Source organism: Dermacentor andersoni, chromosome 5 (assembly GCF_023375885.2).
Source record: "Dermacentor andersoni chromosome 5, qqDerAnde1_hic_scaffold, whole genome shotgun sequence".
NCBI lineage: Eukaryota > Metazoa > Arthropoda > Arachnida > Ixodida > Ixodidae > Dermacentor > Dermacentor andersoni.
In genome coordinates this window covers 18,264,448-18,282,900 of record NC_092818.1, presented here as the reverse complement: position 1 = coordinate 18,282,900, position 18,453 = coordinate 18,264,448, and the positions used below count along the sequence as shown (strand labels likewise).

General features: G+C 52.0%; 1 protein-coding gene across 6 annotated transcripts in view; it reads right to left on the bottom strand.

The window, feature by feature from the left end:
* The window catches only part of rdx (BTB/POZ and MATH domain-containing protein rdx), a 213,466-nt gene that overhangs the window by 20,096 nt on the left and 174,917 nt on the right, over positions 1-18,453 (bottom strand). For 5 of the 6 annotated variants that reach the window (XM_050177404.2, XM_050177402.3, XM_055070123.1 and 2 more), the window contains one exon: positions 5,501-5,619. In XM_050177404.2, the coding sequence (XP_050033361.1) occupies positions 5,501-5,581 (81 nt within the window). In that variant the 5' untranslated portion in view covers positions 5,582-5,619. Of the gene's footprint in view, positions 1-5,500; positions 5,620-5,681; positions 5,798-18,453 lie in introns of those variants that run through there. The other variant, XM_055070124.2, reaches the window with a different exon arrangement.

Below are 18,453 nucleotides of genomic sequence, written 5' to 3'. Positions count from 1 at the left end.
ACGTAAAGGGTGTAACATGGTCCCAGCCATACAGCTACAGCAAAGAAGGTGCCATATATCTGGGATACCAAACCTGTCGTGACAAAGGTTTGTCACGATTTGGATGTCATCTACAACCATTTCTTTCAAAAGATTGGTGAGAATGGAAGGCAATGCGAAAACCTGCATACAGATGATGTGCCATATGACCAAGTGTCAAACTGCCAAGAGAATAATCCATCTACACTGATTGCAGAATGAACACACAAAAAGTGCACCATCCATGCACTCAGGTTGGCTGGCCTTGGAAATCCTTGCAAAAGAAAGACCAAAAAAAGAACCGGTGAAGGACCTGTAGACACAGTGTCCCGGTCTCTGAGCGCTGCCTTTTGTTCAACTCCTGATCCCCCTACTGGTGTCCTTGAGCGTTTATGCCCTGCAGGAAAACAAGGCGTACAGATCCATCCAGCTGATGCGGTTCACCCTGCTCACCATGTGGGCCCGCCGCTCAGCCAAGGCCCTTTTCTTTTTCTACCTCCACTCAAAAAGCACAGAGAGAGGGGGGGGGGGGGGGGGGGGGAGGGACCGAGCGTAGTTGATGCGCCGAAGAAAGCGGCGCTCTCCGCCTCCTCGGCCCCATCCAGGGATTCCCCCTCCCGGCCAGGACCCGCGTGAGAATTTATGCTCCTCCGAGGTTCGCGACCTTGCAGTCAAAGATGCCGTTTTTCATCCGCGCCCTCCGTGACACACGCGGCCGCCTTCTCCACCCAAAGACACGAACGTTGCTCCAGAACGGATGGCAGTAGTTGAGCGCTTAGTAAAGGCGAGGTCAAAAGAAAGTCTTCACCAAGCGCTCAACTACTGCCACTCAAGATGTACCAACAAGCGCCCACTTCGCCCCTCCAGAACGGAACCATTGCGGAGGCAGCCGCGGCCAGGAGCACACGGCACATCTACAGTCTCGAACGGGCACACACTGCCGCAGCGACCTGAAGACACGGCGCTGGAACGGCGGCTTTCCCGAGGGAATGCCCGACGCAGAGTTGAGTCAAGGGGCTAGCGCACTCGAAATCCCAAACTTCGTTTGCCTACGCAAGCCGAACGTTCGCACCCCGTCGTCTAAACCTCCCAGAAAAGTAAGCTTGGTTCTGCTCATTCCCGAGTGCAATTGTCCTGCCGGTGCTGCACGGAAATAAGCAAAGGGCCGAGGGGACAACGTCCGATAACACCCACGCTTGCTTCGCCGAGATGGTCAACGACGAAGATACGCCGAGGAGCTCGCGACGGCCACCACGCATGCGCACAGCAAAGTTACCACACGGCGAGTGTCAACAGCCTGAAGGGAGACAAAGGATTCCAATCGGGGGAGTGCGCTTTCTTTTGTTTTTTTATTTTATTTTATTCGTGCGTGCGCGGAATATCCTTCCACAATACTCGATTTGCATTAACTTCGAGTGTTTATAATGCAGAATATTCGTTAATTCTCGATCGACTATTAACTAGCCCGAGCAGACGTGCCTCTTTAGCTCGTCTTTAGATACAGCGTAATTTCTCGCTCACCAGCTTCGGTATTTTATGTGCAACTTCTTAATTCAAGTTGGCATAACAATTCGCTTTAGAGCCCCTCTCATTGTGTAACCCCCGTCGCAGTAAGAGGTGCACGGAATAAAAAAGAAATGCAACGCATACAGCCCAACCTTCCAATTTGGCGGCGCGCCGGTCGCGGATGCTGCATCGATCGGAGGAGCCCCGAAAAGCACGGAGACGACAAACACGTGCGCTCTGCCCCGCCAAGGCCAGCGCGGCGGTTCGATGCAGCCAGATCGGAAGGCGGAACCGCGCGGCCCTGGGCTGTTCACGGACAAGAGAAAGCGGAAACAAGAGGGGGGGAGCGGCGAAAAAAGGAAGACCTCTTCGGCTGACCCATTTCGAGAGTCCCTAATGGCCCACGGGGGCCGACCACAAGGTCACGTCTTGCGTGATCCAAAGCGCTCGAGCGGATGGGTGCGCGCTAACGCACCTCTGGCAACCTGCGAACACCGGGCCGAAAAGTTACTCGCAGAAGGTACTACCGCAAGCCACCTTACTCGAGGCTTCCTCCGAGGCCTCCTTGGATGACGTCACCCCACCTACACGGCAGCGATGGAGCTAAGCTTAACACCAGAATACAAGACGGGAGGAGGAGGGACAGAAGTACAGGCACACTGACTCAACTAAATTGTAATCCAAAATTGGAATACTCTACGCTTCTCACAACCTCTCGGAAGAATTTTAGACGCGGTGGTGGCACACGAGTGCCACAACCGTGTGTGCCTTCTGCTATCTGAACTTTGTTGATACGAGACTACTTAGAAAAAGCCCCTTCACTAGCAGCGAAAAGCTGCTTCGTGGTCTCAACCGACTGGTACGCCGCCAACGAACGCACTGTCTCTCTCTCTCTCTCTCTCTGTAGCTTCAACGAGCAGCGAAGAGGCACATCCCTAGCTGGTCGATACGCCCATTTCGACCGCGCCTTGCAAACAGATGCGGCGCAAACGAGTCTCTGCTGCGCTCTAGGGGCACCTTCACCGTGCACGACGTGTGGACATGACCGTCTCGGAGAGATGCTGGTCCTGAGCGCCCCTCTAGTGCATGCAGCCAGAGGGCATCGTTTATAATACGACGAAGCTCGCACCCCCCCCCCCCCCCCCCCCCTAAGCAGTGCACAACTCCTGGTCGAACGAAAAGAGCGAGAGAGAGAGAGAGAGAGCAGCTAGCAGTGCACCGACTTCCCTCGGCGCCCGAGTGAGAGGAGGATGCAGTGAAAACAGCGGGCCGCGCACGCAAGACGAGCGGCGGGGCGGATGTCTGGGAGCGACAAAACATTTGACCGTGAGGGGGAGGCAACCAAAAGGAAGCGCCGGAGCAGTGCCCTCGCTCGCGCTTCCTCTCTCTCTCGCCGCTGTTGCCACGGGGAGGGGAAGAGGCGCTGCCGAAGGGCCGTTCACACACAACAATCGGCCGACGAGGTCGCTGTTCACTCCGCGCAGAATGCAGACGGGCAGGGTGGAAGGGGCGACCGCGTGACCTGCTCCCCCAACCCCTCCAACAAGACGGGGGAGGGGGGCTCGCGCGCAGCAGTGTCGGGACGCGAACCTTTTGTGCGCGGGCGCGACCACGGGTGACCCGCTTCCATCGCACTTGCCGGCGGTTCACCATAAAATAGAATACGCCGACTTGATACCGGCTTCTTTTTCCATTGTGCCGCGTTAAGTCCCGGCCGCATTTCTGCATTCACAGCCGCGTCGGGGCGGGAACAGTCGACGCTGGAGCACGCGCGCGGTGAGAGACGCGTGACCCCAAGCACTGCTCATACCGCGCATGCCAGGTCGACGGGCGACACCGAAGCAACTGTTTGTTTCATTGAGGCCAACTCTGTACAAGAGTCACGCCGAACGACGGTCGAGGCGGTTCAAAAACACCCGAACTCGCGAACGGACTGGGTGGTGACTCATACAAGGAGGCGAAAAATTGCACCGCACTGGAAGGCTTCCGATAATCTATCAATCGCTCGGGCGTGTTTCATTATTTTAATTCTGGAGTTCTACGATATGACATCGAGGGAAGCCGTAGAGGGTCCGGGGCTGCAGGTTAATTTTGACCACCTGGGGTTCCTTCACGTACACCCAAATCCAAGTAGACGGGCGTTCTCGCATTTCGCCTTCATTGCGAGCGGGTTCTTTAAGGAGCATAGAGACTTTCGCATACGGGCGTTTATGAATTCCGTCACTATCTGAACGCGGTAGGGAATCGACCCGGTGATCAGCGCCAGAGTCACTGCGGCGAGCACGAACCAAAAACAGGGCGACCGCGAAGAGCACAGGGGTGAGAGGCAATTATTTCGCAGCTTCTCTCTGGCCGAGGGCACGACCCGGTTTCAAAACAGATTTCTAAACAACTTCCGTTCGCCCGGTCCGGACACGCGAAAAATACCGGATGATCTCATTCGGCGAAAACGCACTGGCCGAAAGACGGACTCGGCGCGTGCAATCGCCGAAGCACTGGCGTCCGGGTGCTGGGCCGAGCAGACGGCGAGTGCCCCGTTACGGCAAACGCGGGGACGAGTCAGACTCGCGAGCTGAGCGCTACAGGTCGTCACATATCAATCTCACTCTCGTTTCCACGCCGTGCCACCATAAAACATTGGGAAAAAAATCAACGCGAAGCCAAGTTTTCTTGTCACACTTGCCCGTGCGAGGCGGTGGATTCAACGATAACGAACTGGAGTCACGCTCGAATGCGACAAGTCGTGAGATACACGATTCGGAGGTCACATGCGGAAAAGAACCGGGCATTTACCAATGAGCATCCTTCCACACGGACTCCGGAGACCCGTATAGCCAGTGACTAGCCTAAATTACGAAAATTTCAGTCCGAACATTACGATTAAATGGGCACTGCTCCGGCTCGTAATGCGTATAGCATGGCAGAAGACTGAACGATCGTGTCGAGAGGCATAGCCACGTTCTTCTGCTCCCACGCGACTGACTTGTGCATCGATACACATGGACCTCATGGGATATACGGCGAAACAAGTTCGTAGGAAAGCTATTATGGTGAATTGCCGAATGCACTCTTGAGGCTTGCCAACATTTTGCTAGGCCTTCCGAGGTCCACGGCCTCCATTTCGCTCAGAAAAACAAAAAAGCCAGAAATGCCATGCCTGTAGCCAACTAATTTCAAGAAAATTGCCAACGACTACATATGTACTCAACCACTACTCTGTGATGCATTCGGGCCTTGAGGGTATGTAAATCAATAAATAAATATTTTGTGTGTGTGCGTGTTTCCCTGAGTAACGAGCTAAAGAAACTAGCAGTAACGAGACAATTTACTGAGTAACGCTCCTTGCCTCTCGCCTGCTCGACACACGTGCAAATGAAGGCCCTTGATCTGGCGTCATGTTTACGGGAGGAAACACACGGAGCGCTAGGATGCAATCTGCAAGGAGCACTGACCGCGAAATGTCATGCGTCCCGTTTTTCAATTTATCCAATCCACCATAAGCAAACCTTTTATGCGACCGTTCGCAAATGCGTGCCAAGCGGAACGTGGCTTTGGGTGTGTCAAAAGTGGTGGTCAAGCGGTACCACAAAACCGCCGGGTAGCCTAAGGTCCTCATCGAAGGCCAGACAACGGTGCAGCAGTGGCCGTAGGTCCCACCGCGACCGTGTCGCCCCATCAGCTACTCTGTCCTCGACTATACTGCGATGCACCGGGCATTCTCTCGCTCTCAGCATCATGACATTAAAATATGGCATCACCGATGGTTACTGGAGATGACGAACGTTAGTGTGAAGCGTTTAACAGAGGACCATGCCGACGACGTAGGAAACGACAGCTGCTGGCGTGCTTCGAACAGCGTTCGCTGCAGTCGCCGGCAAGGCTTCCCAGCCGAGCGTTCGACCGATGCCGCGTGGCGGGGGGTGTGCTCGGGCACAGCGCCCGCCCGACGCTGTGCCGACGCGCAAGAGTCGCTCACCTGGGTGTAGCACCAGCTCTCGGCCACGGGCGTGTTGACCTCGCTCTGCGGAGGCGGGGTGGGCAGGCGGGGAATGGCCATGCTGCTGGACGACTCCGGCAGCACCTCACCGCGCGCAGCTGCAACAGAGAGACGCGGGTCACCACACGGTCGCGGCAGCAGCGAGCGACCCCGTGTATACCGAGTCGTGTCCCACACGGGCGCTTCCGCGCCGCATTCGGCGAGAAACTTTTCCGGCTCGCAGTTTAATCGCACGGCAATGCGCCGCATTTGGCGATGGCACGCTCGCGCAACTCTCGCACGATCGGCGAGGCTCGCACACGGGCCCTCGGCAATCGCGCGGAAGGACCACCTTTGCCCTGCGCCGCTTCCAGGAAACGGAGAGCGTGCCGCGCTGTGGCAGGTTCGATACCGAGGCGCGCGAAAAATCCACGAGCGCCATCGCGCTAACGCTGCAGGGAGGGGGAGGGGCGGTGGAATCGGGCGCTCGCGCTTTGAACGCCGCGAAGGACAAATCGCTCGGCGGCAACAACACCGACAGCTCCTCGCGAGCGGAAACAAGGCGGAGGAGAAGAAAATGCACACAATTGCAGCAGCGAAGAAAAAACGGGCGGGCGCATCCGAATCTGACCCAGTTTCCGCGCTCGCTGTTTCCTCCCCTGGTAAGAAGCGGAATCAAGGAGCGCGGGGATGACACAAAAGGGGGTCCCCCCGTTCCCCCGACGCCAAGAGTCCCGGCGTTTATCGCCGCGCCCCGACCGGGCGGGCACGGACAAAAGCGAGGCGCCACGACGCTCCTGCCACACGCAAAGGAGCAACGGCCTTCGCGCGAGAGTCAGCCAACCGGCGCGATGGCGTTCTTCCTCTGCCGGGCATCGGCAGCACGCCTCGCTTTCGATGCCCGCCGGTGCGCAGTTTGAACAGCTCCCCTGCAGCGAACTTTTCCGCTCGCCCACGAGGCGTGACCTACATTCCGTGGCAGTCAGGCCCTGTTAGAGAGAAAGAAATGCTCCCAGACGCGGCGTCGAGATCCGGAGAAACTCGAGCTGCCCTGCTTTGCCTGTTTGGAGGTGCTACCTTCACATCAAGTGCTGGCATATCCTCCACCAAACACCCACCCGTTTCATTCGTTTTCCCAATTCTTTACATTCTCCCTCTGCTTTCTTTCGTTTCCATATTTTTGTAACATGGAAATCAGGGTGCTGAATGTACCGGCACGTATGTGCACGAAACTCGACGCGCATGCCTGACGTATCTTAAAAAAACGCGCGTTACGTTTCGCCAGCAATGGCTTAAACGCTGCTATATACAGATTGGCGGGGCACAAAACACGCGCATAAAGGCGAAGTGTTTCGAAGCAGGCAACCCGAGGCGAAAACGACATAAACTATGCACTTCTAAGCGGAAAACTCGCAACGGCGCCTTCCGCCATGCGACTAATCTGAAAAATACACTTCGCAAAAAAAAAAAAAAAAGGAAGGGACCGAGACAACGATGCCAGACGTGGCTCATACAATGAAACGCGCTCCGAAACTATGGAGTCTCGGCGAAGAAACATTTCGCGACCGCCGATCAATGGGCGCGTCACACGGCCACTAGGCGAGTTCCTCCCAGTTGCGGCCAACGAAGACCACACAGTAGTCGGGCCACAGTGAGCAGTAAAACTGGTGGCAAATTTCACGAAGCCAGGAGTGGAAGGAGCAAAGTGAATAACGCCCTCGATGCAGCCCGCGTCGACCACAGCTCCGGCTCAATTATCACCGTTGGTGTTTGGGAGAGAATGCGTACGCGAACTCGGCGACCGCGAGCGGCGCTTTTCCCACCTTCAGCCGGAGGTGCCCCCCGTACGGACGACACAGCTGCTTCCGATTCACGCCGGCGAAGATGCTCCCGAGCGCACACCGAGCTCGGCAGAGAGGGTGGTGGGGAGGAAGAGGCGCCTATTAAATCACGCTCCCCCTTCCGTGTCCCGGCCTCGCGTTGCGCCACCGACAAACACGACCGGCCAGGTTCAAACGGCAGCGCCGGTCATCGCACGACGGGGTCGTCGCCGTCCTTCGACCGCACGCGGCCGATGCCCGACCCGCTGGGAACGCCGCTCGTCGGCACAGCACCGGCCCCCGCGTTGGCGCATCGACACGCCACCGGGCTCGGACGGAATCGAGTGCAGGATAGCCGCGGTTTTCACACGGCGCGAACGCCGCTGCACGAACTGCTCGCGAGGGAACTCCGGAACTATGGACTCGTGCACCTAATCCACCGCACGAACGAGCGTAATCAGCAGCAGGGAGACCGAGAAAAGCCGCTCCGAGCACGAGACGAAAACGCTGCAGTTAAGCTTCCACCGTGTATTTTCATTCAAGTTTCCAGGCAGCCACTAACATTTATTTTGTAGACTACAGGCGCTAACAGAACCGCTAGTGCAAACTTAGCTCAACGGGCACTTATTTTTTTAACTAAAGCAAAATTGTCAGGAAGAACGGCGCGAACATCGCCAAGATGTCTACGTTCGTGCAGCTCTTCTCGCGCCGACAGGACCGTACACTAACGCGGCACAGCGCCAAGCACACAGCCGGGATACTCTAGTCGTTCGCTTAGCATACATAAACTCTCGAGATATCTGTGACGCCAGCAGGAACCAGTGCGGCCGAGTGATGCCCTTCAGATAGGCTGACCTTGGTCGAGGCGGGGCAACCCGCGAAGACGTCATTCGCTGTGAAGAGACAAAGGTCCTCTTCGCACATTCGAGGAATTTTCGCGTTGAAGCCAATTCGACGTGTCGGAAAAGGTCTAAAAGCGTCAAAGTCCTTAGACTATGGGCCGCATGCGGTTTGCGTACGTAAGCCGCTTTTGAAGCCCCGCCATAGTGTCATCGCCTTGAAAACAAATTAACGCAGAAGGCCTGCGCAGTGTCAGTCCTAAATTTTCCTGCTGGCTTTTCTCTGCCGAGACAAACGTACAATCGCGTTCAATGCAACACGGTGCGCGTGTTCGATGAGGCCCCAATACAGAACGGCGGCGCCTGCATACGAAACATTTCTTCAATAAATAACAGTAACTGGAGCGGCGCCTAGTTCGATGTCAGCGCCACCGTAGTCTTGGGGCTCCTCGGAATACAGGCACCGTGTTGCAGCTTACATTGACCGCGACTGTACGCCAACTTGTCCAAATTTCTGTCGATCTAGTGTCACCAAGCCAAACGCGAAACGAATAACTCCCGCCGTCTTGAACGAACCGCGGTTGTCGATACTCTGCAGAATCGGACGTGCAGAAGCGATTGCTGACGAACGTAACGTTCAACAACGAGGCCAGGCGCACCAAGCCTTTCATGGAGGCTTAAGCCGACAGCAGCAGCGCACGCAGAAACAATCGCACAGAGGAAGACGCGAGGGATGCGCGAGGCGAACGACAGGGGAGGGGCCGCGGGCAAGGGACCGGCCGTGGCGCCGGCGGCTGGGGTCAAGGCCGGCCCGCATCGAACCGGCGATGGCTCGGCCGACCGAGCAGCCAAGGTTCCCCCCCGAGGCCTCTCGACGAGCGAGCTGCAGGGGACGCCATCTGTCGCAGGGGCGACATGTTTAGACGGGGGAGGGGGGTCCCGCGGGGCTCTTCGCGCACCCCGACCGCCCCCGAAAACACGGCTGCAGTTCGACCCTGAGGTCGGCCTCTCCACGCGGCTAAGGCACAACGTGGGAACGCAAGAAGGCGTGCAAGAGCGGAGAAAGGAAAAGCGTGGTATAATCTAGCAAATCAGCCTCGTTTTTCACAACACGCGCCCACTGCCCTGATGAAAAAAGTTTTGCGTTCGCGGTGTCCAGTGACGAGCGATCAAGCCTATCAGGGCGGTGCAGACAAATACCGTACAATACTGTGACAATGTGACGTGCCAAATCAATCGCACTTGCACTGCCTTTTGACGTGTTCGTTCTCCACGTGACGTCAACCCAGCAGTCGTGGCTGCACCGGATAACCGTTTCGCCACGTGCTACAAATAACAGCAGTACACAACTTTCGGCAATGGAAACACGCCCGAGGCACAGCGCTTGCTTTTAACCGTTCAGGGGCGCTCGTAGAAGTGCCCATCGAGGGCGGCCGAGCTCCTTATTTGCCATCGGGGGAAACCATGAGTGCGCACGTCAGCGCTTGAGCGGTGCCCCCGGCGCAAGCGGCGAGGAGGCCGCAGGGGTCAACCACAGGCGACCTTGGAAGTGGCTATCCAGAAGGTGCTCCGAGGCACCGACGACGTTGTTGCGCCAGGCCACTTTGCATGCGCTGAAAAGGGGGCTGCCTCCGGCGCGACACCGTGCGCACAGGGCGCTACGGAAGCGGAACGCAGATTAGCCCACGACTCCCAAATCACGATAACGCGATCGAACATTCACAACGCGTGCGCGCTGACTGCCTTTCAACGAAGGCGTACGCTGCACAGACCAGGATCAACCACCGAGAGGAAACGGAGGGGGGGGGGGACAGAAGGCTGCCGCGATGGTGCGCCGAACCAGGGAAGAGGGAGAGAGGGAAGGCGGATGGTCTCGGCGCAGCCAGCGAGGGAACAAGGGACGCGGGGATCGATCACGACGCGGCCGCCGTTCACGGTCGGCGAGGACAGGTCGAGTGGGGGACAAGGTACGAGCAGAGGGACAGGCGTGAATGCGTTCTGACCAACAGTGCTTGGCTACTGACACACCGCACTGCAAAACGAACACTGACATCGCTTCGCTCGCTCACGCAGTGCTCTGCAGACCACTGGCCGCGCGTGTACATAGAGGCGGCATCGGAGTCAACGCTAATTCGTCGTAACTCAAGTCTGAAGCAGTTTCACTGCAGCTGCAACTTTCGCAACAGGTTGCTTCAGAAGGAAACTTGACTCCCTGCTAGAACCGTCCTTGCAGCAATGATACTTGCAATAATACCTTTGCATTATTTTTGATTATGCCTCCGCGAAACATATTTTACCGACCTCAATTGTTGAATTCATTCGCTGCGAACACTGCACACACACCTGAATGAACGCAAAGTAGGAACATCCATTTTTGAAGACGCACTCATTACAGTGAACGCAAAGAGGGAGAAATACCGTCAGACAGGCAGTCAACACGCCTCGGTGGCACTAAAAGCCACTAATGTGGATTACAGTGGTTAAGAGAACGTAATTATCTTGCAAACTCGATCTAAATCAGCAAAAAGGAAACAATATTACCAACACACAGCGCAAGAACTTTTGCTAGCAGTGTCTAGAAGCTGAGATTATATGCCTGCTGTCACGATCATCAAATCAATCAATGCCTTTTATTTTATTTTCACCTAGAAAAAGAGGAAACAGGACTAAAAGGTGCGCTACAGCTTGACAAGGGTCCTGCCCCTTTATACAGTTGACTGCAGAGCACTGCAGAACATCACAAAAATGAGACTTAAAAATAAAGTTATGCTTGGAACAAAATACACTTTCGAGCAAAAAGAAAGACCTGTTTACATAGATACACACATACAAATATTTATATGTATAGATATATATTATGCACATTTACACATACACACCATATACACAAGCATATGCACATAGATCTATATACACATATGTAGAAGTTCTGTGGTAACACACGTGCGTGACTACAATGTAAGTGAACGAATATTATATACAACACTAGTCATAGGTCTGGCATAACTGACAACAGTCTTATTGCATGATTCAGATTACACAAAGGATCCCACTCTTCCTTTGCGAGTTTATTATGTAGAATGGACATAGTGCATGTTAACGACTGCTTATCGTAATTAATTTGCAGCGCATGGACATGCCATTCTTCTTTACGCTTAGTATCACGGATGCTACGGTTTACATTCAGATCTGCTAGAGAAAGCACAATCGATTCATTAGACTTAAAATATGACTTGTAGCTCTAAATTAAACGATAGTTGTACAGAAAGAATACAGTAAAATGTCAAACTTTACGAACACATTTTTTGCAGTAAATGAGCAAGCAATATTAGTAATGCATCGCGCTGCTCTTTTCTAAAGCAAATGCAATTTTGTTAGGTTTTTCCTAGTAGTGCGCCAAAAGAGGTTACAGGATTGCAAAACTGAAAATACTAGAGCACTGTAAAGTAATGTTTTAATTTTAATGCGAAGAAAAAATTTCACACATGTTATTGTTCCCACAGTAGAAGAGACCTTTTTACTGACGTGTTCCACATGATCGTTCCAGCTGAGGTCTTTAGAGAATGTTACACCTAATGTAGAGACCATGCTAACAATTTCTAAATTATCAGTACCTATTTTAATTTTTATTGAACTTACAAATTTTATGCCTCTGCCTAAATACAACTTTTGTAGTGATGGCATTTATTCGCAAACCGTTTTCAACAGCCCAGTCATTAAAATCTCGATGTGCTCTGTTCCCTTCAAATTCTAGTTAGCATCCAATGTAGCAGTAATAAACATTGCTGTGTCATCTGCACAAGAAATATTTTTTGCCTGTTACTTGTTCAACAAAGAAACTGTTAAGAGCATCAGCTAGTGTTGCACCAGATTGCCGTTTACCTTGATGTTGAAAGTTATCAGGAAGAACGTGGGATTTAACTGGCCGTAACGGGGAGTTTAAATTTCTCCATGTCACATATGATCGCGTAGTTGCAGGTTCTGAAAAAAGTTTTGAAGTTTTTAGCTGTTCTCAGTTTCTTGTAAGCTGATTTCGGCATGACCTATATTCTTCAAAACTAGCTGGGTTTTTACGTTTAACAAGATGGGCATACAGGGCATTTTTATGCTCAATCATATTTAATAATTCATAAGTAACCTAAGGTTTACAAGCTTTCAAAGGTTTTTTAAACTTTATCCACTAAAGATGTTCGTGGTATATCTTTTTAGAAGTAGCGATGAAAGCGGAGTATGCAATTTTACTGTTTGAATTTAGAAGGTTGTTCCACTGCTGCAGACTAACGGGGCTGCAAAAATCTTCTAGAGAATGTGGTGCTACATATTGAATATGACGAATTGGTGTGCTCTCTTTCATTAATCTGGAGGTACTGCTAATTAACACTAATAATAATATTGTTAATTAACGTAAATATACCTCAATGGTCGCTGATATCTATACAAATAACATCCGCTATAATGTCACCAAAGTAGGCGTTTGCAATGAAGAGCTCTAACCGCGTGGCAGTTTCGCGAGTAACATGTGTTGGCGCTGTAATTACATTGCTCGGACTGTTCACAATCATCAGAACCTACAATTCTTGCCTATAGCATGTGTGCATAAGCATGTCCACGTTACCGTCACCCCCGAGAAAAAGGTTAAAATTCCTCCCTTCTACAACAAGATTGAAAAGCTTGCCAGTGCAACTCAGAAACCAATTAAAATCACCAAAGGCGAATGGTACATGATGCAAGAAAGGTTGCCGCGGTAGCGCAGTGTAAATACTTCAATATCTGGGTTGACAATGCAGAACTCGTCTGCGGTTTCACATATGGTGCCTTCCTTTACAAGAATAGCCACAGCCCCTGCGCATTGGTCTTCACGATTTCGATAAAAGCACTGATAGACGGGAGGGCAAACACCTGTGACGTGTTGGTGTATCATGTTTCTGTTAGCATTATTGCTGTGAAAGATACACTTATGCTTTCCAAGAGCGTTTCCATTTCATCTTTTCTGTTTACCAAGGAACGAACGTTCTGGTGAAAAAATGACAGTGGTGGTCTTTTTGCTTTCACCAAGATGTTGACACCGTTTAATAAAAAACCCGTAACTGTAACATAACACACAAGTAAAAGGAACAAACATGAAAAGAAGTTACCCTACACAATGTTAGATAAGTCATCCAGGCTATATATTAGAACAGCAGCCGTCCCAGCTGATTTGCGAACAGATATTTAGCCGTTTCTTGTCCATGCATACTGCCACTGGCAATCTTTTCTTTTTCCCATTTGCAGCACCGAATAGTTGCTTCCTGGCAGGGCACAAATACTCGTTTACAAAAACAGGCATTTTTGATGGAAAGCCTAAGTCATCAGTGGATAGCCTTTGCTTTCTAGCCTTCTCTAGAAAAGAGGCACAATGAACTTCGTGCAAACTGAATAACAATGTTAGGGGCAGTAGTATTGCCTGATGTTCTAACGCGGTGACAGATTTCAATGTCAGAGTCGTCGAGGGGCATGCCTATAGCTTGCCCTAGTTTTTTGGCAATTTCTGTTATTTTCGTGAGGTGCATGGGGCACGCCCCTGACTTCTACATTGTTTCTTGAGTGCTGTTCACTTTGTAGAAGTCTCTTCTCATGCTGCTTCAGCCCCGCACATATAGCATCACGCTCACCCTTGAATACCTCAACATTTTCTTTCAAGGTTTGATTTTCCGTATCAATTTGACCTACGGACACCTTTATTAACTTGTAGAACTCACTTATTAAGTTCAGGCTGGTCTTTATCCCTGATGTCCTTTCTTAGATCTTCTATCTAAAGGCTTTCTCGGAAATCACGGAATTACTGCACGACTGTTTGCTTGAAATCCTCAAGCAACTTATTCATTTCTTTTGCCATTGTTAGGATCGGCCTGCAGCTATTTCAGCCCGCTGCAGGTGCGTCGATCGATCCGGGGTGGTGGCGCCCTTCAGAGAACCAGCGAGGACAGCGCTAACCAACCATGAACTTACTTCAGAGAACTGCGGACAACCGGCAGCCACACGGCAAGGGTCAGCTCAGGGGAGTTCTCGAGGGGAGGTAATTGTCGGAACCTCCCCATGCGCTTTTCGAGACACCAGACAATGGACCGCAGCGGAAAAGGTTGTCTGCCCGCGGAGGGGGAACTGAAACCTATGTGTGCGTGTGTGTGTTTGTAAAATGTCCTGCAGAGAGGCGGCCTGTTTACGATGGCAATGAAAGTTTTGCCTCACCTAGGGAACATGAAGTGTTTAAAAACAACGGTCTGTCGGCTGCTAGGTGTGCTCGTCGTCGTGCTCTGTGCTCGTCAATGTACTCGTGAGCTGTGTGCTCGTCCTGGGTCTTTGATAAGCTTATAAACATTGGCGCCCTGTGGTAGTGACTATGCAGTAGTAGCCATATCTTTACAGTCATGATAGGTGGAGTGCATGTTTGCAATGGCACACCACACCACGCCTACCATAGAAGAAGAAAATCACCTGAAGGAGGTACCGCGCTGCTTGGCACCTCCTTCAAGCAATTTTCTTCATCTAGCTGGGCAGTGTGCTCTGTCGTGCCGCCTTCAGCCGGTTTTCTTCTAGGTGGGCAGCGTCCATATGGCCCAGTGCACAGTACGGCATGGTGCGGTGTGCCGTTGAGAGCATGCACTACACCCATCATGACCACGAAGATATGGCCACTACTGTATAGTCACGGCCATGGAATGCCGAGGTTTATACACAGAACTTGAATCAGAAGTTCTCATAGGGCAGAAGTGACATGAGCCTGCTTTAGTCCGGTTGTGCCCACATTCACTCCCGAATCTGAGCAATCTTTCGTGGATAATGCTACCGGCAGTCGAGTCAGCTTTGGTCAGCGCTTGCAATCTATTTGATTTGCCTGCCAGTTCCTGAACTAGATCGACTAGCTCTGGTCTTCTCAATTCGTTTCACACGTGTGGATGCTTTGAGCAGAACGAGTACATGGCATTCCTTACATGCACACGCTCGGAGCTTATTCTCTAATGGCATACTGAAAACAAATACAGCATTGCAGCCATGCAGACAGGTCAAGCGCGACACCTGTGTTGCGCGATATTAGGCATGAAATGCCTTTAGCTCCCATTGTCGACAACCTTCAAGTGACAAAAGCCAGAGCCGTTATCCAGACACTCAAATGAGAACATCCAGGCAACCAGCCAAACTTAAAGGGACTGACAACTAATATGTAAGAACCTAGTTTTTTATGCCGCAATGCAAAGCTCACCCTCGACAGCCTTTAGACCTGCAGTAAAACGCGTGGATATTTAGTAAGCAGCATTTATCGATCTGAGCTGCCTCTGAGAAAGCAAGAGTCCCTCCTCCAGCAAAGCTGAGAAGTGAGAGAAATGTCTGATAGTCCTCCTCGTAAATTGTGAAAGCTGCCCATCGTTCTTTCATGGGAGCGAGTGCAGCTGTGGTTAACCTCCCGACATTTTGACCTTTTCAACCACTCTTGAAAATAAAAAGCTGGTGCAATAAGTTTGCGCTGCTGTACAGACATTTCTTATATTTGTACCGCGTTTTTCCTCAAGTACACGCCTGCATCATGGCTGGCTGGCCCCCGTCATTATGTCAATAGACGAGCCGAGCCAACTCATCAAAAACAAAGGCGAAGGCAGCGCCACTTTTTTGCTCGTTACAAACGAAGGCTTATCTATACATTGTAAGTCAGGAAAAACTTATCATGACACAAACTATACCGCATTTCAATACTAATAAAGAGACCAGGAACTGCGTACACTAGTAGAAGGCCACGTGGTGGACCCCTTATGCAGCTTCACGTTCTTGCTGCGTGGGGCACCAAACGTCATCTCTCGCAACTTTTAGTGATGAATTAAACATATAAATCCACATTCAATGAGAAAAACATGGCTTGTTTTAGCCAGTATGATAGGGAATCATTCCATCAGTAGGGTTATCTTGATTCATGTTCTGAGCGGTTGTCTGTCCCTTTAAGAAAATGGCCCCCAACCCTTTGTACAGGACTGCATTACATACGCAAGTTACTGTCCAAACAAGTTTTAAAAAATATTGTTTCCGAGATCTTCCTAATGTTTCTTCACGATATCCCTCAAGCTGTAACTTCTAGTATGCTGAAGTTTTATTTGTCATCTCAAATAACGACGTTCAAAAGGCAAATACACCACACGCATCATTGTCATGTTTTGGTGTTGAGACGTGGTTGCCTGTGCTGTTTGAACGCCAGCAGTCTGAGAGTTCCACGGTGCAGGATTGCGTCGCTTCAAGAGATGCAGGAGACTTTCTTCTAGCTGGGTAGCGTCCATGTGGACCAGCTCACAGTGCGGCGAGGTGCGGTGTGCCGTTGCGAACATGCACTGCACCCATTTTAATATTGTGGGTAGTACCATCTCCCACCAATCCGCTTTGCCGGTTGCCACTTCACGCTTAACGTCTACTCTCAATTACGGGAGCACCAGCCATTTTCAATGTGCAAGCTTGCAGCAACTATAACCAAACAGTGTGAGAAGCAAAGCGCACAGCAAACCAGTCAAACGCCGATCACGAACATGTGGAGCTAGCTAGCAGGTCGTGAAAGGTGGCCAATGCCCCAGCTGCAACGCGACTGGTCCCACGCATGTTGACTATTTGTGCTAGGCAGTGATACACGGCGGTGCCTGCTCTACTTGAAACAGTTTAGTGAACTCTGGCGCTAGTGTGTACCGGAGCTGGAAACACGGCGGTGCAGCTAGCGTGTGAATGGTGGACAGTACGTGGATTTGCCTAAATCCTTCAGTATTTGAAAGGCCTTGCAACTTCAAATTGGCTGCCTCCAACAAACTGTTGCATTATAAATGCAACAAGTAGCAATGATCGTGTATATGCGCCGTGGCTTATCGCCCTTTGCGTTTAGAAAAGTGAGATTGCTCGGACATTTAGATCAATACAAGCAGATAAAGCGCAGTAAACAAAGCCGCAAGAACGTACGAAGGCACAAGCACGAAGATCACGCAAATCCACGTACTAACCACCGGTCCCATGCTGGCCGCGTGAGCGCAGCGCCAGAGTTGCCTCTTGTAATTTTAGTAGGAAATCTTACGGTGCCACTACGGCCTCGGGCGGAGGCCACGGCTCTACTGCCACACACCGAACACGCCACGAGGCGCCGGCTGTGCCCCCAAAGTGACGGGACGCACGTGCCCCGCGACCACACAGAAGTGTGGGGAAATCGATCTGTTCCTCTACAAAAGTGAGCAAACCCCGCCGGGACGTTTGGGCACGGTTTTCCGTCTTTTGCTATCGATGTTCCGGCGCAGGATAGTAGGAGCAGACGCGAGCCACTGACATCGCGAAGCCGCGCCCAACCCGGGAACTCTGGTGGAAAGCTCGCCTGGACGATGGTGACATCGGCGGTCACGAGGTCGCGTTCCTCTGGCGTCGCGACGCAGGAATCCACGGCGCGTACTGTATGTAGACTCTACGCTTCGCTTTAGTACGCACGGCAAAGCCACGCGAACACGCCGCAAAACAAACGTACGGCGGACAACGCAATGGGCACTACGTCAGAAGCAGCTCTGGAAAACAAGCGGGAAATTATTTCACCGCGCCTACAGACGGTGATGGTTGCAGCGGTCTCGCACGGCGGCAAGTTGCAAGTAGGCAGGTGGCCCCCTGCCTCGCTGGCGCAAAACATGCCTCTAATCCGGCTGTTTTTCACCACCGCGGCCGTAGTTACGCAAGGGGACAGTGGCGGCGCCAGTGTTGGCGAATGCGTTTCCTCCACGCCGACCGGCGCGGCGGTGAAACGGGGAATGCCGACCACGAATGACGCGGGGCTGCTTGCGCAACGCCCGTCGGGAATGGGGACCGATGCGATTCTCGGGGGAGGGGTTTCGCAACGTCGTCCCTATAATCAAAAGACGGCCGTGCACAGACTTTCGGACACGACGCCTTACCCAACGCAGTCGACACAACGCTGTCGTAAGGATAGGCGAAAGAACGAACAGCGCCAAACACAAAAATTATGCCAAATGCTTCGGCCACTTCTCTTGTGCTGCAGTCTGTATAGCGAAGCATTTCACATAATGAGAAATGATAGTGGCTGTGTTAGCCAGCCTTCCGTAGCCGTATCTTCGAAGGAAAAACAGGGGTGAACAACGGTCTCATCCGCGACCACGAGGCAGTGTTTTGGGAACGACCAGTGCTGTCATTGAGGTTGAGCATACGCGTAAGCTTGATGTAAGGCCCCAAAAAGCAATCGCGTTTTAATAATAAACGCAGTTCAAAGTCAGCGCCGTGTGTGTCCCATTCTCTTTTATGT